Genomic DNA, 27,011 nt, shown 5'->3' with positions numbered 1-27,011 from the left:
CAGCCACATCACAGCTCTCCTCTCCCTCCTGTTTTCTACATTGCCCAGCAGGAGGGGGGAGGGGCGAGGCAGGGGCGGGTGGAGCCTCCTTCTCCCCTCCTCCATAGTTTACGGGAGTGTGGGATGGGGTGCCGGGAATGCAGCCAAAGTAGACTAGGGTGGCACACCATGCTTATTAACATGTATTAACATAAATACTACCTTCCCTTAATCGGTTTGGGTATAGCTGCTCAGTAGTGCAGGCTGCGGGCTCTGGATGCCGGGGTGGGGACGAACCTGCCTCAGGAATCAACCCCCTTAAGTAGGCTGGAAGGGGCGTGGTTGAATCCTGACTGCCACTCGCCAGCTGTGTGTCCCTAGGGAGAGACTGCACCTCTCAGATCTCGCTCCTCACTCGCCCTGCGGTTGCAGCTGGCGGGCCAGGCAGGTCTGGCCACTGTGGCAGAACACAGGTGTGCGCTCTTGCTTCCACCTCAGCACTGGGTATCCAGGCCTGAGAGCCTCGAAGCAGACCCTTCACTGCTGCCTCTTTCAGCCCTGCTTCACTAGGGCCCCTTGTCGGGCTTGGCTCCTCTCCTGTCCCCAGCCCCCGCCAACCCTCCGGCCACAGCCAATGACTGCCTCCACCCTCCACCTAAACCTCCATCCCTCCCCACCCCCTGAGGACTCCTCAGTCTTCCTCCAGGTCTCCATCCCAGCCCTAGCAGGGCCAAGCCCACATCCCTTCTCCTAGAGCCCCTGTCTCAGGGAGACCTTTCTGCCTGGTTGACCTGAGAAGGTCCCGCCTCCTCCCCCAGCAGCATGCAGCCTGACCCCTTCAGCCTACCGCTCAGGCTGTGCCCCTGTGGTCTGCCACTCCTCCACCCCTCTGCAGTACCCTGCCCCCCACCTCAGAGAGCTCCCTGGAGCTTGGGGGTTCCTAGGCTTAGCCTTAGGCAACCCTGCCAGTGCTCTGGCCACCCAACTTCTGGGAGGCAGCAGTACTTTCTTTGCCAGGACTCTGCTTGGCCGGTGCCCTCCGGGCTTTTAGGCCATCCTCTTTGCCACCTGCTGGACTCTTCTTCACCACTCAGTATCCAACTCTCTGGTGTCATTTCCATTGTGAAGCCCCAGATGCCTGTAACACCCAGGTTCAAGCCTCTCTGTGGGGCTCTGGGTTCCCCAGGGGCTATCATCAGTGGGGGCCCCAGGACCCAGCAGAGGACAGACCCAGGGAGATAGGAGATAGAATGCAGAAAGCCCTTCCACCTTCCTGGGCCTGCTGAGCCTGTGGAGGAGGGGGATGGGAGACTGATGGACAAGGGACACCTTGGGTCCCTCCTTGACCCTGCACCAGCTCCGCCAAGAGGCCTTGATGCCCTCTACCCACAATGAAGTCAGAAAGCAGAATCAATAAGGGATATTAAACTGATTTTTCTCCTAAATAAGATCACCTGTGTGGCTTATCTCATGCAAGGGAAAAACCAAGACAAGAAGGAGAAAGGGATCCATGGTGTTGAGCCCTGCCCGCTTGGACACTGGTGCCCACCGCTGTTATTAACCAAGGAGCTGAGTGGCCTGGTGAGTATGGACAAACTCACTGTCATACAGCTATAGCTGCACATATAACACAGCTGGCTTGACGCCCTCCTTGGACGTGTGATGGGGGCTGGCTTTCCCTCTGGATGTCCAGGAGAGGTTAGGGGAATACATAGCCCCATGGAAGAGATGCAGGCCTCCAGGACCTCTTATAGGGCAACAGACACAAAGATTGGGCTCAGTTGTTTGGGAGTGAGCCTGAACCCAGAACTCAGTCAAGAGAACCTACAGTCCTGTCCCTGCCCTCTCCCTGACACCCAGGGCAGCTAGGATCTGGCTGGCTAGGCCACAGGTCAGGTGGATGGAGTCAGGACTTGTGTTCTCCCGCATGGTGGCTGGCTTAGCCCTCTGGGTCTGGGATGGGGGCTGTGGAGGGATGATTTGAGGGATTCTGGGTGGGTAGGGAGTAGGAAGTTTTCCTGACATCAGGAGTCATGGGGCTGCCCAGGAACGTGGTGAGGTGTTCTTCCAGGCCTTGGTAGGCCCTGCAGCCTCAGAGGTCCCAGATCTAATGGGGCCCCCTCCCCGTTCTGCACCTGGCATCTTGGCCTCCACCCACCTGTTGTGGGGGGCCTGGGCCTGAGCTGGGGAGTGGCTTCCAGCCTGGCTCCTCTCCACAGAGTCTCCCTCAATCCTCCCAAGTCTTCTGGCTCGCAGAGCTGGTCTCTTTCTCTCTTCCCCAGCTGTTTCCCCACCCTGCAAATGGGTTAAAAATACCAAGGCTGCCACCACATCAGTAGTCTCAGCAACTATTTGGAGTGGGGTGGGCCCTCTGGGAGATGCATCAGCTTCATGGATGTCTCCACTGGCTGGAGACAGCCCACTTCATACTGGGACCCATGTCTGGAAGCAGGAGCCTGGGTCCCTTCCCTAGCTCTGCCTAAGGGTCCCAGGCCTCTTAGCTGCAGCTGCCCACGAGTGGAGCCAGAAAGATGCACCTTCTTAAGCTGGGGTGCTCTGGGGTGGGTATACAGGGCCAGGGAGCACTGAATCTCTGGCTATGCTGACCCAGCTGGTCCCAGGCATGAGGGAGGCTAAGGTTCAGCCCTGGAAACCTCCAGGCAGTAGGGGATCCGCAGGAGTCAACCTCAGGGAGGCCCTCCCTTAGGATGCAAGACACCTGGGATGAGCCATCCCCCTCCCCCCGCTTCCCTCAGCTGCCCCCCATGGCTGGGAATTTCCCAACTGCCAAAGACAAGGAAGAATTGAAAGGCCGCCCCCGCCAGTGCTGGGACAATGGAGCCTTATGCCCTCCAAATCAGAGCAGGGGTAGGAAGGCCAGCGGCAGGTGGGGGCCTAGTTGTCTGCACCCAGGGAACCTTTGCTTGCCAGGACCCCACCCAGACCCACGGCAAGCTGGGTACAAGGGGATCCTGGCCAGAATCCTGCAGGGCCCACCCAGGGTGAGAGGCACTGGGTGCGTCTGGCAGACAATGCCGGCCCCTCAATGGTCCCTCTGTGCAGGGTTCCCATCAGGAGGGAAGGAAGGAACCATCTCCGGCGCGACTTCCTGCTGGGCGGGCATCACCGCACCGGAGCTCCCGCCCCGCCCGCCCCGCGTATCTAGGGCACAGCGAGGTCCAGGCCTGGAAGGAAGGCAGGGATCCTGGGTTGGGTGCGGGATCCTGTTCTTGTCAGCCGGCCCTCAGCCCTAAGCCTCGGAGGCAGCGGTAGCAGGAAAAGGCCCAGGGAACTGGGGCGGGAACGGAGGCTGGGGGGCGTTGATCTCCTTCCGATCCGCCGGCCGCAGTCTCTCATCTCTTGCCAGCACTCTGGGCCCTGAGGCCGTGCGGGGACTGGCAGGTGTGCGGAGGCGGGGTCCTGGGTCCCCGGCCCCACCCTCCCACCCCCTGCCTCTCCCGCCTCCGCGGCGCCGACCCCGGCCCAGGCCGCTTTGTCCCGCCGCAGGCGCGGAGCCGCCGCGGCCCGACAAAGCTGCCTTTGTGCCCCGCGGCCTCCGCAGCACCCGCTGACGTCAGCCTCCGTGACATGCCCGGCGGGCCCCGGCACGGACTACGGCGCCCCCTGGCGGCTGCGGAGGAGCTCGCCTCCGAGCCCCGCCCCATCGAGCCCTTCCCTTAGGCTCAGCTGCCTGCTGTCCAGCGCCCCCGCGCGCGGAACAAAGTCCAGGCGCCTTGCCTGGCGCTCAGAGCTCACCCAACGGGCACCCTCCTACCCCCGCCGCCTTGTCATCTGCCTTGTCTTCTCGAGCGACGTGCGTGCACTTCCCATAGCCTCACAGAAGCTTCCGCATGTTTATGGCCCTAGCCCATGGCTACCTGCCTGTCCCTCCCCGCCCCACCCCCAGGTTTGGAGGGGGACCTACGGGACAGAGACCTTTCTGAACATGCCTCAGGCCCCTACTGTCCCCGACTTTCTGTTTAGTCAACCCCAAGAAGCCCAGCCCTGAGCAAGGGTCTGGGCAAACACCTCAGGTTGGGAGAAGGAAGGATGTGCAAGGGGCTCTGCAACTCATGGTCTCGGAGCCTTGGGCCTGGGAGGTCAGAAGTCACATCTTCCTTCTGCACTACTCACTGGACCCTTCTATTGCTCCCAATATAGAAGAATCCCTTAGAGGTGCAGCTCCGGAAGAAATCCGCCCTGCTGCACAGGGAAAGCTTGAAGACTGCCGCAAACCCAAGGCCACGGTGCGCCTGGGAGGAGAGGGGAGCGAGTACTGGTGCCAGTAAGTGAAATGACTACAGAGTGGGAACACTGAGGTGCTGTGTACTGGGCCTGAGGATGACCTGGAGGGCAGAGCACCTGGGGCCCTGCCACAAATGAGGTTTCAGGTTCAGGTCACTATCACCTTGGCACAGCTTAGTCTGGGTCTCTGGCCCTGGGATAGAAGAGTACTGAGCAGTACTTGGTAATTTTTCTTTCTACATTTTATTATTTCAAACCAGGTGAACAATTCCATAAAACATGTGAAAAAAGCAAGGAAGTGTTCAACGCTGAAGGACCCGGGCCTAGGGCAAGGGCACGAGGGGCATGGCCCTCAGCAGGCAGCAGCGGTTCCTAGGTTAGCGCTAAGGAGCTACATTTAGGTTAATGGAGCCAGGGCCCAGGGCCACTGGGACGGGGCCCTCAGTGATGTTGGCAGTTGTCTGGAACAGCCCTTGGAACCCAGTTCTGTGGAGGGCAGGGCAGATGTGCCGCCCGCACGGGGTAGGGGAGGGGCAGCCAGCAGAGGGATGGGTGTAAACACGCAGACACACTCAAGGCACGGAATCACTGGAAGGGGGCTGGGTGGGCGCTGGTCAGGATCTGACAGTTTTAAATAGTTTTTCTCTAAAAAGTTTTCTAGGTTTGCAGTTTTGTCTTTTTTTTTTTTCCCTTTACTTTCATTTTTTTTTTTTAAAAAGCTACGAGAATGAGCAGGTGGACTGTAGTCTCCAGGAATGGTGGCGTCTCACGCTTCTTGTGCTTTTTCCTTTGGGGCCTCCGAGCGGCTAGAGGGGTGGGATGGGCAGGAGGCTCCCTGTAAACATTTGGACTTGGGCTGGGTCAGGGGCTGGTGTTGAGCGAAGCCAGGGGTCTCAGGCTGGAGAAGTGAGTGCCCCTCCAGACACAGGCCTTGGGAGATTCAGCATGTGCTCCCCTCCCCCATCACAGAACAAGACAATGGTTAACACCAGAAGAGATGCCCAGGAAGGGGGTACCGCGGCCATTCCCGGCACCTAGGACAAGGGCCGGCTTCAAATAGGAGGGCCTGTGGCAGTTCCTCAACCCGAGTCTCTGGAGCTGAGGGAGGGAACAGGGGAGCCAAGAACAGAGAGAGGAAAGAGGGAAAAAGCAGCCGGGGAGAGGAGAGGAGCGGGCAGGCAGGGAGCGTGGTCCTCTTGCCCCCATCTTCCTCAGGAGCTGGAGGGAGCAGAGTCGGCAGTGGCCCTGGAAGTGGGGGACAGTCAGGGCATGGGTCAGGAGGAAGCCAGAGTGTGCCTCTCCTCCCACCTCCCTAGACAATGACCCTCTCTTTCTTCTCATCCACCTGTTACCAGGGACACAGTGGCTGCCCAGGAGCCAGTGTCTGTTGCTGGGTTATATGAGGGAGGGGGGTCTGTAGCACTGGCAGAGTCCTCCCCATTTGCCCCAGGGCTAGTGGGGCCGGCGTCAGCCCAGGACCCTCAGCTAGGTCTGAAGGAAAGACCGCAGAGCCGAGTGCAGAGCTGGTCACGCTGAGTGGCAGATGGCTGCACCCTCTGTCATCTAGCCTCCTTCGGGCCAGGCCAGTGGCTTGGTGGATGACTAAGTTTTCTCCAAGGGAGGTCAGAACAGCCCTCTAATTTTCTCCCGGCACATGGCCAGATGTTTCTGCTGTCTGGATCACTAGCCAGCCTACCTGTGTGCCCTGACCTCAGTAGCCCACCTGACTTGCCACCCTGTGCTCCCAGGCAACCCCCCACCCAACCCAAGCCCTCCCGAGGCCCAACCCTGTCCCTTATCTGGGCTCAATGGCTCCACTTTGTTCCACCCCAGCTCCCTGCCAGCCTACCCACCCCACCACCGTCCCAGCTCACCATCCTGCCAGGCCCCGCCCCCTTAGAAGAGGCCGCAGTCCTTCAGGTTGTTCTTGATGATGACGTCGGTGACGGCATCGAACACAAACTGCACGTTCTTGGTGTCGGTGGCACAAGTGAAGTGCGTATAGATCTCCTTGGTGTCCTTGCGCTTGTTCAGGTCCTCAAACTTACTCTGGATGTAGCTGGCTGCCTCGTCATACTTGTTGGCCCCTGTGGGAGACAAAATGGTGAGGACTTGTGCCACCTGTACGGCAGGCAGGCCTGTCCCACATGAACGACAAGGTCCTGTGCGTGTGAACAGACAAGCATATAACATGTGCACACATGTGCAAAGGGTGACAGTGTATGTGAATGTACATGCATGTCTGAGTGTGTAAAGTGGGGCTCCTGATTGTGCACATGTAAGGGGTACAGGCCCTGTGTGCAGGCACAAGTACATAGGCCTAAGTGAGGCACCAGCTCCTGCCTGAGTGTCCCGCAGTTACCCTTCTGTCCAGCGGGGGGCGCCTGTGCACCACCTGGTCACCACCAGCTCCTCCCCAGAGGCCCAGTCCCCACACCTGTGTACTCAGGGAAGCAGATGGTCAGGGGGCTGTGTGTGATCTTCTCCTCAAACAGGTCCTTCTTGTTGAGGAAGAGGATGATGGACGTGTCTGTGAACCACTTGTTGTTGCAGATACTGTCAAACAGCTTCATGCTCTCGTGCATGCGGTTCTGGGGGCAGGACAGCGCGGTCAGCACCCGCCACTGCTCCCCACCCCCACGCCCCCCTCAGCGGCCTCTCGGCCTCTCACCATCTCCTCGTCCTCAGCTAGCACCAGGTCATAGGCGCTCAAGGCTACGCAGAAGATGATGGCTGTGACACCCTCAAAGCAGTGGATCCACTTCTTCCGCTCAGACCGCTGACCGCCCACATCAAACATCCTGCGGACACAGGGTCGCCTTAGCTCCAGAAAAGGCAGTTCCGAGAGACGGTCCCCATTTCACAAGTTGGCTGACTGAGGACAGAGGCCTGCTCAGAGTGGGGCAGCTGTCTTCATGGAATCATTCACACTTGTCCACCTTACTCAAGGTTCTGGGTCAGAGCATGTCTGCATAGTGGGGTCAGGGCTGGTCAGCAGGGCAGGCTGCAGCCACATGGGGCAGGGGCAGCAGAGGATGTGAGCCACTGGCAACCATACAGCCTTGAGAAACCTCAGAGCAGGGAATCCTGGGGAATCCTGGACCAGCCCCTCCCTCCCAATACAGCCATTAGCAGGCCTTGGAGTAAGGGTCCCTCCGTCTGTCGCCCCAAAGGCTAGCAAGTCCTGCCCTTCCACCCTGCCCACATGCTGGCTCACTTGAAGTGTAGGTCCTTGAAGGTGAAGTGTGTCTCCACGATGCCCGTGGTTTTCACACGGGTCCGTAGCACGTCCTGCTGTGTGGGGATGTAGTCGCTCTGCGCAATGCGCTCCAGGTCATTCAGGTAGCTAGATGTGGGGGCAGGCAGGTCAGTGGGGGCCAGCAGGAGGCCTCCTAACCTGGACCCCGGGCCAGCTGACCCAGGCCCCTATTCCTCCCATCCCCTCATTTCTCAAAGCCCTTGCCTCTTCAACCCTTGCCTTTATGACATTCATTGCTCAGATGAGAAAAACTGGACCAGAAGCCCTTGCCGCCTCCGGCCTGTGGAACGGGCCCGGAGGAGGTGCGGCTGTGACCGGCCAGCCAAGCCCCAGCACCCAGGTCCTAGCCAGGCCTGCCTCAAACAGGATCCAGGCCTGGTAGAGCTGCAAACTGAGGAGGGTGGGAAGGGACAAATTAGTCTTTCAGTGAGGGATTCAGGATGCTAATTGGCACAATTATGGCACCCACTACAGAGCAGCCTGGCATGTCCCTCAATGCGGGGTTGGACAGGTTGGGGCCTGTCAGGCTCAATGGGCTCTTTGCCCAGCGTCCAATAAAATTTGGACCCCTCAGGGGAGAGCATGGGCACCTGTTTGGCAGGAGTCCCAGGGGCTCCTCATTACCAGCTCCCTTGATTAATATCAACACTGCTCCTGTCAGGCCCTGGGACCAGCTCTGTCTGCCTCAATATCCTTGAGGTGCCCTGGGGACTGGGCCCAGGCCTCTGAGCCGCTGCCCAGTGCCGATGTCTCACTTCACTCCTGGCACAGGGCTGTTGGGGCCAGCAGGAAATGACCTCAGAGACGCAGGGACAGAACAGAAAAACAGGAAGGACCATGAGGGCCCATGACGCATGGGCTGTGACCTGCTTACGGCACCCCGCCACCTACTGAGAACCTCTTGCCCAGAGGCCTCCTGGTGGCTTCCACGCCAGCCTCCCCCTTCTCCACAACAGGGTTCACCCCAGGGTCCCACTGACCCACAGCAGCCTTGAAGGATTGCTGTGAAGAGGGGTTGGGGCACTCCTGTTCCCTGTAGTGTTCTAATCCACTCCCCACCCCTAGGTGATCTGGTCACAGCATAAATCTGCCTGGGAGAACAAGACCTGTGTCACTGCTGGATCCCCACCCCCAGAACAGTGCTGGGCACACAGCGGGTGCTTAATGTCTAGGGAATGAAGGAATGGGGAGTAGCCTGGAAGGGACCCATACCTACCCTCCTTGAGTATCCTGGACACTGAGGTGGTAATGGTTGATAGGACCCACCCCTGCCTGCCTCTAGGACCCATAAGATCTGCTGGTGCTGAGCCTCTGTGACCTCTGAGACGGGCATCGCTGAGGTCTGGAGACCCCCACTATGTTTGTTTGTTTGTTTTTTTAATTTTTTTTAAAGTTTATTTATCTTGAGAGACAGAGTAGAAGAGGGAGAGACAGAGAGGGAGGGAGAGAATCTCAGGCAGGCTCTGTCTGTCAGCACGGAGCCCGATGCGGGGCTCGAACTCATGAACTGTGAGATCATGACCTGAGCTGAAACCAAGAGTCGGACATTTAGCCAACTGAGCCACCCAGGAGCTCTGGCCCCCACTATGTTTGGCTGCTATTCTGCAACTCCCCTGGGGGGCACTCACAAGGGCATTCAGGACACTGCAAGGAGAGGGAGGCGCTTCATGTGACTGGGGCAGGGCTCAGGGTGCAGGACCAGGCAGGGCCAGCCTCCTATCCACCTTCACCCTGGTCCAGCCCCTCTCTGGGCGGGCTCAGGACTTGGAAGGGCAGCACAGTGGGGGAGAAAGGTGCTGCGAACAGGGGCTGGCTTAAGCAGAGGTGGGAGAGGTGAGGTATGAGCACAGGGGCAGCCGCCTATCTGCCTATTTGGCGCAGTCCAAAAAGCCTGGGCACGTCTCCTGCAGCCATCAGCACTGGCCACCAACCTGTCCTGTTCTCCATGGGTGCTCAGCCCTCTGCATCAGGCCTGGCATACGGTAGGTAGTTCAGGGAAGGAGTTCAGAGAATGACCCCATAGGCTGGGCCTCTGGAACTCCCAGAACCCCCTGTGATTCCCCAGCCAAGTCTTAGGCTCTAACTTAAACACATATCTGTCACCTCCTGGTCTCTTCCTCTTGTATCTTCCTCTCCAACCAGTCTGAACATCTTCTGGGACCTCCGGCACAGCCAGCACTACTCACTTCCAGGCCTGTGCACATGTGCCCCTGCCTAGGAGATTTTCCTGTTCCTCCTCTACCTATTTCTTGTTCAGAACTCAGCTGAGGCAGTCCCTGCTCTAGACCTACCCCCACTCCCACCATAACACTGACACTGTAGGTTGTCGCTACTTGGGGATGTGTCTACTCCATCATCGCTGGGTCCCTCAAGCTTTGCACAGGGCCTGGCACAGGAGGCAGCAAATGTTCTTTAGAATGATTGCGTCTAGGGGCACCTGGGTGGCTCAGTCAGTTAAGTATCAGACTCTTGATTTCGGCTCAGGTCATGACCTCACGGTTCATGAGTTCAAGTCCTGCATTGGACTCCACACTGACAGTACGGAGCCTGCTGGGGATTCACTCTCTCTCCCTCTCCCTCTGCCCCTCCCCTGCTCGTGCATGTTCCCTCCAAATAAATAAACAAATTAAAAAAAAAATTTAAAAATACAATGATTGTGTTGGGGCGCCTGGGTGGCGCAGTCGGTTAAGTGTCCGACTTCAGCCAGGTCACGATCTCGCGGTCCGTGAGTTCGAGCCCCGCGTCGGGCTCTGGGCTGATGGCTCAGAGCCTGGAGCCTGTTTCCGATTCTGTGTCTCCCTCTCTCTCTCTCTGCCCCTCCCCTGTTCATGCTCTGTCTCTCTCTGTCCCAAAAATAAATAAACGTTGAAAAAAAAAAATTAAAAAAAAAAAATACAATGATTGTGTCTAAGGACAGATCAGACTCCAGTTGGCCCTGGAGGGACAGCAGCCCTGCCTGTCCTTCCTCCTGACTTTCAATACCATGCCCCCCACCTCAAAGCAAAAATCACCAAGGCCTTGGTTGACAGTCACCAGCTTCATAAGCAGAGACTGGCAGTGTCTTTCTGAGAATGCTCAGGCCCTCCATTCTAGGCTGTGGTCCAGAGCCCCCCTCACCCCACCCGGCTCCTTGGGGTACTCACTAGGCAGCGGAGTCGTTGAGCTGGTACTCCCGAGAGCGGCCAAAGCAAGCCTGCACACCGTGGTCAGCCCAGAGCCTCCGGATGACACCAGACAGATCCTCAGGGAGCACGCCTTGCTCCTCAGCAGTACAGGAGAGTGCAAACAGCTGCCTGGCATCATCCTGGGCGCAGTGTTGAGGTGTCAGCCAGTCACAGGAGTTCACCCCCACCCCACCTGACAGGGGCCTCCAGAATGGGGCCCAGGCTTGGGTATTTCTAGGTTCCCCAGGACAAGGCTTGCCCTGAAGCCTTGGAAGCAGGCAGGGGTTGAGGAGAGGACATACCGCTCGGGAGGGGTCGGCAAAGTCAATCTGCAGATTGCCCATGGCTTTGACAATGGCCATGATGGACTGGATGGTGTTGCTGTAGACGACCGCCCGGTACTGCCGGCACTCCTCCTCGGAATAGCCATCCTCATGGATGATCCTGGCAGCCAGGGGTCAGGAGTTAGGGCCCCTAGGGCACGAGGACCATACATGGCCTCCTGGGGCTGCTGAAGCCTGCAGGGACCTATTACAGAGAGAAGGAAACTTCCCCCGACCCTCTGGGACCTGAGGATGGGTGATTGCCTCCAACAAGGTCCTGGGCTTGGCTAAGACTGGCTGGGCCACTACTTGGTTGGGGGGCGGGGGGGTGTGCAACACAGACCCAGAGAAAGAAGAGGGAAAATCAGGGTTTGGTGGCTGTCTCTTGCACATAGCACTTACTTCATCTGCTTGACAATGGTGCTCTTCCCTGACTCCCCAGCACCTAGAACAGAGGGCACAGGCTGTCAGGGAGCAGCCCCGGTGGGGCTACATGTGGCCCAGCCACTGGCAGCCCCAGAGGCAGAACCCACCCTCCCCCATCAACTGCACAGGGAGATGGAGGCAGTTGGGCCTGGGAGGCAGCAAAACTACAAGGGTGCAGCTGGCAGGGCCACAGTGGTCAAGACCCCAGGCCTTTGCTTCCCCCAAGCTTCACTGCCCACCACATTACCCCCCTCAACAGCAGAATGAGCTCAGGGGCTTTGGTTGGAGACAAGCCCTCAGAAGTCTCCTTGTCATTCTCATGCAAGCAGGCTCGCCAACATGGTGCCAGGGCACAGCTGGCAGGAAGGAGCCCTGCACACTCTAGCAGGGGAGCATTCCCTCTTCTCCCCACACTCTGAGCCACCAAGGGGCCTGGGCTAGGACAGTGTCATAGTCCTGCCTCCTAGGCATGGCCCAAGTCTACCCTGAGCAGATGGAGACCAGGACTTGGGAGACACGCAGCATGACTGACACACACACACTCATACACACATACCCTTGGACTGACTCAACATGCTTCCAAGCCTGGCAGAGGCCCATTCTATATTCTCCTTGGCCAATACTGAGGGATTTGCTGGTACTCTTTCCCATGGCTGTCACAGCAGCCCTACAAACATACTACTTCTGCTTCCATTTTACAGACAAGGACACCGAGGCTCACAAAGGTAGTCTTGGCCCAAGATTTTGCAGCCAGGGGGCCCCTGGGTGGTTCAGTTGGTTAAGTGTCTTCATCTCAGGTCATGATCTCATGGTTTGGGGTTCAGACCCTACATCGGGCTCTCTGCTGTCAGTGCAGAGCCCACTTCGGATCCTCTGTCTCCCTCTCTCTCTGACCCTCCCCCATTTGTTCTCTCTCAAAAATTAACAAACATTAAAAAAAAAAAAAGGGGAGGGGCACCTGGGTGGCTCAGTCGGTTGAGCATCTGACTTTGGCTCAGGTCATGATCTCACGATTCGTGAGTTCGAGCCCCACATCGGGCTCTGTGCTGACAGCTCAAAGCCTGGGGCCTACTTCGGATTCTGTATCCCCCCACCCCTCTCCGCCCCACCCCTGCTTGTGCTCTGTCTCTTTCTGTCTTTCAAAAATGAATAAACATTAAAAAAGTTAAAAAAAAAAAAAAAAAGATTGTGCAGCCAGGATTCAGATAGGCAGGGAGACACACAGGACCAAGATTGCCTGGCCTGCCCAGCCTTTCTCAGATGTGGCTCAGATGCTGCAAGAGGCCCCAGAAGGTGTTTTTAAAAAGGAGGGAGGGGAAAAAAAAAAAAAAAAACCCAGATTCCCAGGTCCTATCCTAGACACACAAACCCAGAGCCAGATCTTGAGGGGTGCAGCGCAGAAACCCACATTCCCCAGGGAGTCTGCAGGGAAGTGTGAAGACCAGGAGGGCTACACTACCTCCTGGCTGGGGGATGGTGGGAGTGGGGGCAGGACCTCATCTCCTCCTTTCACCGTCCCTTTTTTTTTTTTCAAATAAAGTTGTTTTTTAACGTTTATTTATTTTGAGAGAGAGAAAGAGAGCATGGGGGAGGGGCAGAGAGAGAGGGAGAGAGAGAATCCCAAGCAGGCTCCGAACTATCAATGCAGAGCCCCATGTGGGGCTCAAGCTCAGGAACGGTGAGATCATGACCTGAACCAAATTAAGACTCAGACACTTGACTGACTGAGCCACCCAGGCGCCCCTCCTTTCACTGTCCCAAACTCCAAGTAGAAGACGCCTCAGTTGGGCCCCGCTTCCCCTCCCAGCTCTCGCACAGACTGTTCCCTCTGCTCCTTCACTGCCATCACTGCCAGCCATACCTGCACCTGCCAGGCCCTGCCTCTTGCCAAAGCCAGGCATTTGCCCATGCAGTTTTCTTTGCGGGGCATACATGTGCCATGGCCCATTGACATGTGTCCCAACCCTTTTGATCAATGTGGCAGGTCTACCCCTCTGAGCAGCTCAGGAGAGTAGATGGTGGGGTCTGTGGGGAGGTCACACTTGGGGACTCTGGTTCCAATATCCCTCAGGGCAGGTCAAGACAACCTCAGAGGGTAAAGGGGAAAACACACAGACTCACATGAGCAGCAAGAGTATCGACAATAATGATCATAGCAAAGCCATGAACAGCAACCTCTATGTGTCAGATGCTCTTCTCTGCCTGTCATGGCAACTAAGGAATTTAATCTCACAGCAATCCCACCTAACAAACGGAGAAAACTGAGACAGAGGTTACTGTCTCATGGTCCTAATCCCCTCTATGGGTGGCCCACCTTGCCAGCCATGTAGTGCCTCCTAGAGCTGCCCAGTGCAGCTGGGCCACACTGTCTTCAGGTCCAGGCTGCACGTGTCACTGGGTTCACTCCCTGCCTTCCTAGGCAGATAATAGTCTGAGTCTCTACAGTGCCCTCCCCATCCCCACCAAGGCCCCTGCCCACCTCCATCCACCCTGCCCACCCATCTCACCCCAGATCCACATTTTACTAGGAGAAACTGAAGCACAGCTGTGGCCCTCACAGAGGTAGGCCTGGTATGTGCACAACCCAGTGGCCTCCCTGAGAAGAAGGGTCTGGGCTCTCCTCTCAAATGCTACCAGCTGCTGGGTATTACTGGGCTTCTGACTATCCCAGGCCTGCTTCCCAGGATAGGCGAGTGAGTAATTGGGGCGGGGGGGGGGGGGAGACACAACTGTGCAGGCCCTGGGGGGTGGCTCTGAAGCAGTGAGCCCCTCTACTATCGGTTCAGACCCTGGGCCCTAGAAGCACCCGTTCCAGTGCATTCCCCTGGACATGGGCTTGGTCAGATGGCAGTACTCCTGCTTCCTCGTTGTGCTATGCATGGCAGAGGAACAGCCAGGGTCCCCCACACTGACACTCCATACCTGCTGATGGAAAGATGGGGAGAGGGCCTAGGAAGGCCCGAGAGTGATGCCTGATCACGGAGGCCAATCCTCCAGAACCCAAATATCCAGGAGCAGGGAGGGCAGCACCGGGCTGGCTAACCACAAGGTCCAGGTGACCTCCTGGCTGTCCTGCCCACCTAGGCACTTGCTCCCACAGAGCAGGAGGCTGGTAGCACATCCTGGGGCAGAGGGAGACTCAGGAACCAGAGGCCTCAGCCAGGATTGGGGGTTCAGTGGAGGAGCAGAAGCCAAGGATGTGAAGTGATGGGTCAGATCAATCATGCAGGCCCCAGTCAGGCAAACCAAGACTCAGAGTGGGCAACTGTCCAGGGCACATGAGACCTGAGGTTTTGGTAAGGGTTCTGTCTCTTGTGTGACTTTGGGACCATGTCTGCCTGAGGTACCAGTTTCCCTGTCTGGCCTTTTGACCACTCTCCTAGTAAAGTGGTATGGCACCCTGTGACCCTGCCCAGAGACAGGGATGACAGAACAAATGAGCTTTGCATCTGATTTTCCTAGCAGTGGCAGACCTGGCAGACACAGAGATGGGCAGTACCTGGGTGACCAGGTTGGAGCCAGGACACTTGCTCCCTGTCCCAGCCAACTGAGGGTCCATTTCCCTGTCCCCTTTCAGCCTCAGCCTCCCTTCCTGTCACATTCTGAGGGTTAGGAGGACATTCTCTGCCCCCATTTGACAGGTGGACAAACCAAAATCATGGAGCCCCCATCCCTGGACTCAGGGCAGCCCCTTTGTCCTCCCAGCAGCTGTGACTCAAGCAGGAAGGAGTGAGTGGCAGGACAAGGGTGTGGTCCTGGTGGCTAGGCAGGAAGCAGGGGGGAACAGAGGGACAGAAGGAGAGGCATGGCCCAGGAGCAGCTACAACAAGCAGACCAGGAGGCAGAGGCAGAGTGGGTGGGATGGTGGAATAGGGGGGGGGCAGGTACCCCCAGGAGCTGTGGGGCCTAGCCCCACTCTTCACCCCCTCCCCCAGGCCCTTTTCCATTAGGACTTGACAGTGCTCCCCTATCAGATAAGCTAGTACTTGGCTTGAAGTTTGCCTGTACCCTGCTGGTCCTGGGTGCCCAGTTCCTTCCACCCAGCCCTGCACCCTCCCTTCAGAGGAGGCTTCACTAGCTGGTTCTAGACTGAAGGTGGCAGGAGTCTCCTGCCCACAGAGGACTCCACCAGGCACTACTTCTCCAGCTGGGTGATATCAGAGGGGCCCACAGAGGCTCCCTAGGATGACTTCAGTGTTTCTATTGGGCTATACCTCTTCCCACCAAGAAGAAATCTCCGCAGCCTTTGTCCCAGGGCACAGCTGCTGGGCCCCCAGCAGGCAGGCAGTGATTGCCATGATGTGCTGGCGACAGAGGCTGCTCTGCATTAGAACATCTGCTTCCACTCTGGAGCGCTGGGCCCCAACAGAGGCGGGAACAGATGGGGGAAGGGAGACAGCACAACACTACCTGCCCGAACAAGGCCAGCAGGGCCTCTGCAGCAGCAGAGATGGGGTCGCTGGTCCTGTTGCCTGATGCTGACTTCCAGCCCCAGCATCAGGTCACTGCTGTAGGTCTATTTTGACCTTCTGTGTCTCAGACAAGGCTTTGTCTTGCTGGAGGCCCTGAATGCTGCTGTCCTTTCTGGCCTCAGTTTCCCTTCTGCAGACGCCGCCAAGCCTCAAGTGGCCAACTGACCCATCGCTCACTGTCAGACCCTCTCTGAGAGAGAGGTCCAGACCTACCGCAGCCCTGGTGCCCATTCTGATCCTTCCTGATGTTCTCAAGAGCCTCACCCCCTTCCTGCCCTTGCTCTGGTACCTCATCTGTGAAACAGGACACCACTATTATCTCCTCCAAGAGGGAGGGGAGGATTAAACACAAAGCTCTTCTCATAGTGCCCAGCACACAGTGAACACTCAGATAAAAGTTACCACTACGTTTGTACTCTATGGAAGATCACAGATGTCCCCAAACCTTTCATTTCCTGCAGCCTTCAATGACCATACTGCATAGTTCACTGCAACCACGACCTGCAGAGTGGCCTGCTGTGGCCATCTCATCGGAAGGAGAGTTTCTGAGGCCTTCAGACAAGGTGCAGTGGAGGGCAATGACCAGCGGCTAACAGGCTGGCGCAGCACTGGCGGTTCCTGCTGGGACCTGTGTACTGTGGGACAGCAGTCAGAGCCACTCAGTTCTTTTCGGGCTTCTGGCTCTGAGTTTGTCACTTCCCTTCCACAAGCCAGTACTGCTAATAGCTGGGGCCTTCTTCCCATCCCGGGGCCTTGCCGCAGACACTGCTCACTGACTCCATGCGCTCAGAAGGCTGGGCAGAGGCTCCTGCACTGGTGGGCTCCCCTGGAACACATGGGCCTAGGGAGAGCAGCCAGCTGACGTGGCGGCCGGAGGGCAGAGATTCTCATAAGCAGCAGGGCTGGGACCACAGGGTAGACTTGGGCTGCAGCCCAGCTCAAACCCACAGTACCAGGCCCGCCCCCACTGCCACCCCGAGCCTGCCCCAGTGGGGCACAGGGGGGAAGGTGGGGGTGAACCTTGGAAAGCCTACTCCAAAGGCAGCCTGGGCGCCACCTCCCACTTTCATCCCAGGAAGGTGCCACGTCTCTGGCCCAGCCGGTGGTTCCAGGCCCCTTAGCTCTGGCCCCTCCCCTACAGCCTCAGGGACCCAGGTCCCGCCACCACTAGGGGGAGCCCGGCAGCCAGAGATGGTGGAGGAGGTGGGGGCTGGGCAGTACTGGGGAGCATTTGCTTCTGAAAAGCAGTCTAGGCTAGGCAGCTGGGGGAGGTGCCTGGACCCTCACCCAACGCCCTCTCCAGGGCCTGGGAGGCCCACAGCCTGCGGAGACCCCACACACAGGGTAACAATGGGAATGGGAGAGAGGAGGAGGGGGCCCACCAGACAAAGGCCCTCCAAGCCCCGCCCCTGGCCGTCTCTTCCTTCTTCCAGGTGCTCTCTTAGGCCTGACTCCCTCCTAGGTGGCTCTGTAAGGGTCTAACACTGGGGGACAGGGACATGGGTCTTGGATTCGGGCTGCAACACCCCCACCCACAAGTGTGGTCTTGCCTCCCCCAAGTGTCCTAACAAACCTGGAACTTCCCTCTCGCCAGTCTGCCACTTGGGTGGCCATCAATGGCTTCCAGGGGTTCATGATGCCCACCAGGAAGCACTAGCAAGCAGGGCCTGGCCTGCTACTGCCAAGTCAGAGCTTTCTGTGTAAGGGAGAGAGGCCTTGGCACCTGCCAGACATGGAAAGGACTTTCTGGGACAGGGCTGTGTCCCCTGGAATGGGGCTCTTTCTCACTGGACAGAGGGAAACTGAGCCACTGGGTAAGGAAAGACAGTTGGAGGAGAGAAGGCCCTGAGACCTGTTCATTGTTGGCCTTCAGGCTACAGGTCTCCCTCTATACAGGAGCCAGGAGGTGCTGGAAGGGCCCAGGCCATTTGACACACTCCTCCTTCTGGGATGCTTCTTCATTTAAGGAATCTCTTTGCTGTTTTCAAAGAGTCTGAATAACCCTCATCTCTTCTGATTCACTGTGATGGGCCCTGGGTGAGATACCCAACCCCCAGGCCTCAGTGTTCCCATCTATGAAATGTACCCCTCAAGGGAGTGTGCCAAACTCAAGGCCTGCCCTGAGCAGCCTCCCTTGAATCCTCACACTCACCCCAAACTGTCCCAAGGTCCAGCCCAAGCATATAGCTTGTCTCTGAGCCCACAAGCCATGGGACCATGCTGAGAATCATGACATTACAGGTCCCAGCACTGGGCAGAGAGGGAAGAGGACAGCCGGAGGTCACACAGTGAAGAAGGTGTGGGGAGTGGGCTTTCTGGGACCTAAGATCTTGAGTGGCCATCATGATGCATGTCCTCCGCTTTGTGCATGGCCTCATGGCCAAGCGAGCCCTTGAAGCAGCTCCTATCGCTATCCTAAGTCTCTCTCAGGATCCTCAGCCCCCTAGGGCCTGGCCCAATAACACAGAGCAGAACCCCAAGGAACCTCCATGGAGGAAGGCAAGGCCACAAAACTCAGATTCAGAGGCTAAGGAGCATGAGGACCAGCCTCCTCACCTATCATGCTGGTGCCAGCCCACACCACAGACACATTCAGCCGCCATACAGCACCACAGGCAGCCCACCACAGCCTCTGCTCTTAGTGGGAGCCCCCTGTGGGAAAGCTCTTCCCTTCTCATCTGGACAACTCCCAGGCTCAGGGGCCCGTACTCGGCTCTGGGCAGCCTCTGACCCTTCCTCAGGCCTAGTCTCCATCCTCCTGAGCCTGTGGGTTATGAGAGGAACAAGCACAATATTAGGAGGCCAGTGAAGTACTCAATGGCCTAACTATGATCTGAGTCTTTCTGTGAGAGAAACATGGGCTGGGAGGGAATACGGGAGGCTGCACTGTGATGAAGTCAGCCCGGGGCTACATGGCAGACTTCTGGCTTTGAACAGGAAAAAGATTCATGAACAGACTCTTGGGTCCCCAACCTCCAGGGCAGACAGCCCCCTTTCAATCTCCTAAAAGAGGAATTGAGGCCCCCCAGAGACAGGTCCCCAAGCATAAGTAGAAAACATGTGGACCCACGGCATCTGCCTCTCATCCTGACCAATTCTTGCCAGTTGGGCACAGACTCCTGACAGACAAAGGTAGTTATGGACAGTGCTCGGTCACTACCTGATCACACCTTGGTGTCTCTACTTACTGGGTAAGTCATATAATATTTCTGAGCCTCAGTTTCCTCATCAGTGAAATGGATATAATGTCAGTCTCGGCCTCATAGGGTTAAATACGATGAGGCCATGAAGAGTCCAGCCCTACATATTAGTCACAGCTGCTGACACCAAAGGGAAACTGAGTGATAACTGCTGACACCAAAGTGAAACTGGTGATAATACCAAAGGGAAACTGAGACCCAGTGATGGTACCTCCAGGCCCAATGGGTAGTAGGAACAGAGGGGAATCCTTAGGCTGCACCAAGGGCCCCTCTGTCCACTCCCAGGCAGGGGAAACCCAGAGTGAGCTAATCCCAAGGCTGCTGCTCCATTTCCGGGCATTCATCTTGGCCTGTAGCCGGCCTTCCGGCTTTGCAGGGCAATGGCCGCTCGGGAATATAAGAGCAGCCGTTTGCTTTCCTGCTAGCCACCCGCCCCGGGGCCCGGGGGGCGCCCCCCCTTCTGATGTCCCTCTCCCAGCCACCACTTCCTGTGGTCGAAGGAGGGGCCTGGAATCCTTCTCAAAGGCGCCACCTTTTCTGGGATCCTGGGCCCAGTGGTTGCTGAGGTGGGACAAGGCACAGAGCTGCCTGGAATGACGTCAACTCAGTGACTACCAGTGGCGGCTCTTAGGGGTATACAGATGAGCCTGTGCAGGTGGGGTTCACCTTCCAGATCCCCCCAAGTTGAGAGGGTTCACACCCCCACCCCAGCACAGAGCAGGAGCAGCTCTCTGGCCTCTTCCTCTTTTGGGCTCCTCCTCCTCCAGCTGCTTCCTCCTTTTCCTCCGGTGTGGACACCACTTCCCTGAGAGGCCCAGCCCTGCCATGCAGACTTCACTGCCCCTCCTCCCATCCAGGGCACCGTGGGTGATGCCAATGACACCCCCCTGCATATTTTGAGGCTTACCAGCCTTGCACCCCAGGATCCTCTGAGTCACAAGGACACCTTCTCAATAAGCTTTAGAAGATCCCACCCTCAGGCTTTGGTTCAAATGGACCAGGCACTCACCAAACCTTGAAAACACACACAGAAGGCCAGGCCAACACTGAGACCCCGTCGGACCCAGCAACTGCTTGGTTGTTCCAGGGAGATTATTTCTCCCAAACCACCTAGATGGACACAGCTCCAGGAAGCAGCACGGTGGTGAGGGTGAGGATGGAGTTGGGGTTTTAGTAAGAACAAGAGCCCCAGGCTAGAGGGACTGCATGGAGCTAGGCAGAGGGGTCCCACCTTGCAATTGTGGCTGAAAGAGGAGCTGCCTGAGAGTAGCAGGTCCCAGGGTCACCATCAAAGGGCCTAGTCCTCTGCCCTCCTAAGTAACCCTGAAATGCATTCTTAGGCAGAGCCCATGAGCTGTGGCCTGGCCAGAACCTGTTGACCCCTTCCTCCTCAATGAATTCCTAGATTAGGACTCCTGTCCCAAGATGCTGAGAAGATGGGACAGATGGCCCTGCTCCCATCTGTCCAGTCCTGCCTCCCAAAGCACAAAGGGGTGTTGGGGCGGGGGGGGCAGCACTCAGCCTCCAGGTCAGAACGTCTCATCCTCTGCTGAGGATGTGATGGAGCAAGGCCCTGGTCCCTCAGTGGCTAAGAGCTAATGTGGACAAAGCTTCTTCCATCCTATTCCTGCCAAAAGAATGGGTGGCTTTGAGAGACAGAGACCAAGAGAGACTGCTGTGCCCACCAACCTGTGGCCCAAGCCACCCCAAGTGCCAGCCTCTGCAGTGCTGCTGGCTTACTGGGGACCTCCCCAGGATCCAATCAGGCCCCAACCCTACCTGCTGTCATTTGCTGGGCAACGTCTGCAGGCCTAGGACACCAACAATGCTACCCAGTGACCCTGCAGCTCAGGCCAGCCCAGGGTTAACCCCTGACAGGCTGCCCAGGCCTGAAGGGGTCCCTGACCATGCCAACCCCCATCTGGCAGCCTAGCCTCCAACTCAGCACAGTGGGTGGCTCGATGCTGCCTCAGGGCCTGGCACAGAAGCCTGTGCTCCCCAGCTGGCATAACTTCCATCTCCAACTATGGTGGCAGCTCATTCCCTCTATCCTTGCCACCTGCTCTCTGCCCTGTCTGGGGTTCTCCACCCCACCCTCCTGGGATGCCTGCAGCTGAGTTCCAGCATCAATTCCTTTGCAAAGCCATCAATTCCTTTTGCAAAGATTCACCCAGTCTCCTGGCTTGGGGTAGCCCTGAAGGACCCAGTTCCACTCCTATCCTAGAAGTCTGATTTCTCCGGTTGTCTGCACCAACATTAGGGTCACGGGCAGGAGATGAGCCCAGTGGGACTGTGCAAGACACAAGCACAGGGGGTCAGAAATGGCTTAGACCCTCGCTCGCTTCCCAGCGTGGGAGCTCCAGGGCCGGGCTCTGGAAGACAAAGCCTCGCCCAGCCTGGGGGAGGGGTGGGAAGAAGAGACTGGAGGCCCAAGCTACCCCACCCCCATTCAAGTGCTAATGAGCTCCAGCCGGGACCTCGAAAGCTGTGGGAAGAACAGGGAGGCTGGAGGCCCGCCTGGATACCGGCCCACCTGGTGCCTAGAGCCCAGCCGCCTCCCCAACCTTAGGCAGCCAAGAAGGTAGCTCAGCCCTGAGAAGTTGGGCTTAAGGTCCCCAGGACAGTCTATCACTCCAGCTGGCACCAACTGTCTACACACCTCGGTCTCCCCACTTGCTGTGAACAGCTGCCTGAGGCCAAGGGAGGGGGTTCCCCAGGACTTCCATACGGGGGCCAGTCAGCCTGTAGGCTGGGAAGAATCCTCCCCACGAAACTCTCAACTCTGTAGGAGTCATTAGAGGCTCTCTCACTTGTTCTCACACCCCCAGGCTTTGGCCCATGGTCCCACAACACCTGTGGCTGCAGGGAGGCATCCTGTTCCCAGTTATGGATGGGGAACAGGACATCTACCAGGATTTCACCTGTCACTGGGTTTCTCAACAAGTGCACTAGGTGGAGCTGGGTATTGAACCTAAGTCTGTGTGACCCCAAGAGCTAGTCTAAAGAGGTGAACCCTCCTCCCCCAGGCCAGGCCTTCCTACTTCAGTGCCCTCGCTGAGTGGATCTTTCTGCCCCAATACCTGCCCCTCATTTTGCGGCAAATGCCGCTCATTTTGCAAAGCCACCCGAGGAACCTCCCACCCTCCATTCACAGGCACCACTAGACTCTTCCCAACCAGGATCCCAGGCTACCCCTTCTCCAGTTAGACCAAGCCCCAGGCAACAGCCCTGGAATTATCCCTGTTCATGGATGTGTTCTATAGCCTCATTCTTTCCATACATGCTTAATAGGCACCTGTTTGCCAGGCCATTTGTTAGAAACACAGATGGGACAGACACCACAACACTCCTTTCCTTTTCTTTTGGTAAACCTAATCGAGACTTGGTATGTGCAGTCCCTGAACTGGCCAGGCCAAGATCTCCTGCAGCAGTGCTCTGGCCTGAGCCCCAGGGTTGTGGGGCAGCCCAGCTCTGAGAGCTAAATAGGCTCTACTGGAACAGCAGAGACAGCAGGCCCGCAGCAGGCCCCAAACAGCCCGAGCTGAAAGGAAGCATGTAAAACCACTCTCATATGAACGGGTGGAATCCCCACTGCATGCTCTGCCCTATGACAGGCTACAGACTCATCAGCTAGAGTTCTGCACAGGGTGGGTTAAGGGCTGTCTGAGGAGCCAGTCAGGCAGGTGGGGAGTTCAGGAAGAAACAGCCTGAAGAACTTCTCTCTCGGTGTCTGCCAGACCCCATCCCTGTCATCGGTCCCAACACTGAGCCCTTGCCACCCGCCCACAATATATCAGGTTCAGTGACCGCCATCTTACTCCTCCATCTACCCATCTACCCCCAAGACTGAGTTCAGACTAGTAGTACTTCCTTCATTCAACAAACAGACAAGAAGCACTCGATAGATGCCAGGCTCCATGCTTGGCACAGAAGGCACAGAAATGAACAGGACACGGCTCTGCCCCTGTAGTCTCAAGGAAGGACAGCTGTCACCCAGGCAAATCCCACTCTCTGATGGGGGAAGGAAGCAGTAGCACCAGGAGCCACAGGAGGGGCTTCAGCAGCCTCTGTCAAGGAAGGGTCCTGGGAGGTGGTCCCGGAGCAGAGTCTTGAAGAACAGTCAAGCAGGAATGAGTTAGATGGAAGGAAGGAAAATGCATGCCAAGCTAGGAGAGCAGATGCACAGTCCCAGGGGCAAGAGAGAAGGGCTGTATTTATACACTGAAGCCTTCATGGAGCCCATGAGGGGACAGTCTCTCCTTTCTCTGTAGGCTGCCCACACAAGCCCATCCGAAATCAGAGACACCCCCCCAAACACACACTCTGGCTTCCTTTCCCTTAAGTGCCCAGCCCAAGGCCCCAAATTCCACCTGGGATAGTGGGTCAGTCAAGTTGAACTGGGGGGCAGAGAGAGGTGTCCCTGAAGTAGGGCTGGTATCAGGAGTTCTGCCCCCAGTGCCCCCTCATGACAAGCTGCTAGGAAAATCGCTCTCACCGGTGTGTACCACATCTGCCTCTGCCCCTGGTGCCCATCCACCGGCAGGGCTACCCAGGAGGGCAAGGAGCCAGTATGCGGGTGGGGCAGCAGGCGTGGTTCTGGCTGAAAGGGAAGGCTGGCAATTGCCCAACCTAAGAGTCCCGTTGCCTGGACAGAGTTCTTCCCGCTACGTGGGACAGGCGCCCAGCACTCTGAAGCTGCTCCGCCTGGGCTCTCATCACTTCCTTGTACCTGGACGGGAAAGGGATGGCTGGCCAGTTCCCCTACCTAGGCAGCCAATGCAGATTGGGTCCCCGGTTTCAGGCAGATCTAGATCTCCCGGCCCCTTGCAGTACACCCTCTGCAGGGTCTTAGATACCATCCCCCACCCCCAACAGGAACCTCCATGAGGCCCCTATTCTCCCCATCCTGGGCCCAGCACTCCTCTGGCCCAAACCCAGGAAGCCCATTCAACAGAGGAAGCAAAGGCCAGAGGAGCAAGATGCTGAGATGAACTCCCCAGCCTAGAAAATGCTGAGCCAGACCCTGCACCCCTGGTTGCTGCCAGCCCAGTGTAGGAGGGGCTGCTAGGCCCAAAATCTGAACCAAGCTCTACGGAACAAGACTAGTGGAATGGGGTTGGGACACAGAGGGCCAGGAGCCCCATGTACCCCGGTCCTATGGCCCAGTCGCACATCTCCTCAGCTGATCCGCCTGGGAAGGGGCTGCCCAGTGGCCCCTGGGTGGGCACCAGGAGACAGGAGTACCAAAAACACCCTACCCAGGCCCATCGGGCAGAAGCGACGTGCCCTCCACCGCGGCGACACCCACTCAACTGGTGCTGCCGCACTCGATGCGAAGACAGGAAGAGGCAAGCGCCCAACGCAAAACAGCCCAGGAGGCTGGGCCGCCGCCCCTTCCCGCCCCTTCTCTTCCTACCCGCAGCGGCGGCGGAGCGGATGCCATTTTGAAACCTCTGGGCTGTGCCCCTGAGGCCAGGCCCCCAGGGACAGTCAACAGATGGGCTCAGGACGGAAGACACGCTGTCCGTCCCTCGGCCAGACACTCAGCCAGGAAAGCTCTGCTTTTCACAGCCTGAGGACCCCACAGCGGCTGTGAGGCTGAGGGGCCACACCCCCCCACATACACTGTCCAGCCTCCAATGCTGCTACGAGGGCCTGTCTCCCCCGAGCCCTGAAACCCCAGAATCAGGCTGCCACCGGGCACCACACCTGCTCCCAGAGGAAGGCCGGACGGGGACAACTATCAGGAGCACAGTCTTTGCAAAAGTCCACCTCAGATGTCCCCCAATTCCAGTTGGCCCCCAACTCCTCATCCAGCTGGCCCACCACTTCCCCCTCACAGGGCCTCAAGATGTGACAGGCCCACCCACTCCCAGAGGCCAAGTCCTTGGCCTTTCGGCGCAGAAAGGGTGCAGGAAGCCCAGTACCCGTCAGCACATCTCCTTGGCCCGCCCGGCAGGGCAGCAATATGTCGGCTGTCTCACCACTTCCACTTCCCCCCACCCCTCAAGCAGCCACCATCTTTCCTGGCCTTGGAGGCGCCACAACCCAAACTCCTCCACACTCACACTTCATCCTACTCCCCAGACGCCCCCCTCACTGGCCCAGATAGGGCTTAGAAACTGGGAAACAGCCAGCCCGCGGAATCTCCCTGGGAAGCTTGAGGCCTGGCTCCCTCCCTCAGTGAGACCAGTAGAACCTCAGTCCAGCCCCTTAGTCTGGGCCCCTCCTCCCAGCTCGACCCCGTCCACCTAGTGCAGGAGGGGTAGGGGAATCAGAGGTAGACCAAAGTGTGGGAGAGGACTCAGGGAGGAGGAGCAGAGGGGTTTGAGGAGTAATGTGTGCAGAGTGGGACCTGGTGAGCCAGATGCAGGTCGCAAAGATCTCTAAAGGTTTGGGGGTTCCAGCTAGAGAGAGGGCTCATGAGCAATCATGGTTTCCACTTGAGAGGTCCCTTGATGTCAGGGTGCACAGGTGGATACAGGGTTCAGAGTAGGGACAGGGCAAGAGGGGAAAGGAAGGAGTGGGTGGGGGCCTGGCAGGGGCCCCAGGGATGTTCATGCCCAATTCATGCCCAGGGGAGCAGGTGAGGGAAACAGGTGGTGCCTAAGGTGGGGGCCAAAGCAGGGGGTTCCGGGGATTTGAGTGAAGTCTAGGGAAGGATGGAAGACAAGGCAGGGACTCTGAGGGTCTGTGAGGTTGGTCAGCAAGGGTGGATGGTCAGGCAGCGTTCTGAGTCTGGGGGCTTGGGGTCTGCCAGGAGTTAAGGGTCTGACCTAGAGTCTGGGCTATGGATCAGAGGTCTAGGCCAACCTAAAGTTTTGAACCATTTGGGTATCCTGGCCAGGCCGGGTCTGGGAGTTCAAGGCCAGGTGTGGGGGTCCAGTCTGAGTCTGGGAGTTCAAGGCCCTAGTCTGGAGGTCAAAGTCTTTGTCTGGGGATTCGGACGGGGAATCGAGGGTCCCAGCGCAGGGCGCGGCCTCACCCAAAAGCAGCAACTTCACCTCCCGCGCCGCCTTCTCGCCGTCTTCCCGCAGATTCTTGTCGATCATCTTAGAGCGCTCGGCCGCCGCCTTGTCCTCGGCACTCACGGTGCAGCCCATCCCGCCGTCCGCCGGCCCGGCCGCCGCCCGGCCCCCACACGGCCCCCGGCCCGGCTCGGCCCCGTCCGACCCACTCCGCTCCCGCCGCCGACCCTCTACGGGTAGCTCTCGGGTCGGCAGTTCCGAGCGTCTGCGGGCGGTGCCTTCCCGGCCGCCGCGCACCGACGGCGGGGCGGGCCGAGGGTGGGGCCGGAGCAGGCCAGGCCCGGGACTGGGCCAGGGAGGGCCCGGAGGCGGGGCCATAGGAGATCCGGGGTCGGTGATTGGCTTGAGGGCGGAGCAAATTAGAAGTTAGGCTCAGCCCAGACTCGGGCCCGAGCTGGAGGCGGAGCTACACCGAGGAATAGCTGCAAGAGTAGAGCCAAGCCCAGAGGGATTGGGCTCCAGGCGAGCTGCAGGCGGGGCTGGGCTCCGATTGGATGCGGAACTCCCGGAGCCCCGCTGCCCAACGGCGGAGGCGGGCGGATCTTGTACCCCGAGGGTGGGGATCCGGTGCACCTCTTAGGCGAGCAGAAATCAGCCCTGGAGCTTAAGCGAGACGGGCTAGCTGGGTGAAGGAGGCGTGTCTTCTCTCTTGTTAAAGTTATTGAACCCAATAAACTTGTTTCAGGATCTACGGAGCCCCGGAGCCTCTCTAAACTTCGGCTTTCTCTGTCTTAAGGCGAGTTTGGCCCCTTCTCTCTCGAGTTGCAGTTTAAAAAATGTCTACTGCCACCTCTACACCTTTGCCCAAGCTATCTCCCTCAGCCAGGGTGCCTCCTCTTGTCACACAAGGCTTTATCCATCCTTCTCTGATCTAGGAGGCCTTCTCCTGCATGTAGGCATCCTGGACTTCAGCCT

At 58.0% G+C, this 27,011-nt stretch overlaps 1 protein-coding gene across 1 annotated transcript; it reads right to left on the bottom strand.

Moving 5' to 3' along the window:
* Positions 1 to 4,872: 4,872 nt before the first annotated feature.
* On the bottom strand, positions 4,873 to 26,268 carry GNAI2 (G protein subunit alpha i2). Its single transcript, XM_040445446.1, has 9 exons — positions 26,054 to 26,268; positions 11,373 to 11,415; positions 10,950 to 11,091; positions 10,627 to 10,787; positions 7,442 to 7,570; positions 6,896 to 7,025; positions 6,662 to 6,815; positions 6,099 to 6,311; positions 4,873 to 5,469 (listed from the first exon to the last, which is right to left on the bottom strand). Exons 1-8 carry the CDS (start codon positions 26,169 to 26,171, stop codon positions 6,121 to 6,123), a joined length of 1,068 nt encoding a protein of 355 aa, XP_040301380.1. The 5' UTR covers positions 26,172 to 26,268; the 3' UTR covers positions 4,873 to 5,469; positions 6,099 to 6,120.
* Between the last annotated feature and the right edge of the window lie 743 nt (positions 26,269 to 27,011).

The sequence above is a fragment of the Herpailurus yagouaroundi genome, unplaced genomic scaffold, assembly GCF_014898765.1.
Source record: "Herpailurus yagouaroundi ecotype Mexico unplaced genomic scaffold, PumYag 193, whole genome shotgun sequence".
Taxonomy (NCBI): domain Eukaryota; kingdom Metazoa; phylum Chordata; class Mammalia; order Carnivora; family Felidae; genus Herpailurus; species Herpailurus yagouaroundi.
The sequence above is the reverse complement of the archived record's forward strand: the minus strand, read 5'-3'. Positions and strand labels throughout refer to the sequence as shown.

Excerpts from the sequence above, each read along its gene's own strand:
- GNAI2 (XM_040445446.1), bottom strand. The coding sequence starts at position 26,171 with ATGGGCTGCACCGTGAGTGCCGAGGACAAGGCGGCGGCCGAGCGCTCT. Across the intron at positions 11,416-26,053 it reads GGTGAAGTTGCTGCTTTTGG|GTGCTGGGGAGTCAGGGAAG; the intron begins GTGAGGCCGCGC and ends CCTCTGTTCTAG. Across the intron at positions 6,816-6,895 it reads TAGCTGAGGACGAGGAGATG|AACCGCATGCACGAGAGCAT; the intron begins GTGAGAGGCCGA and ends TCCTGCCCCCAG.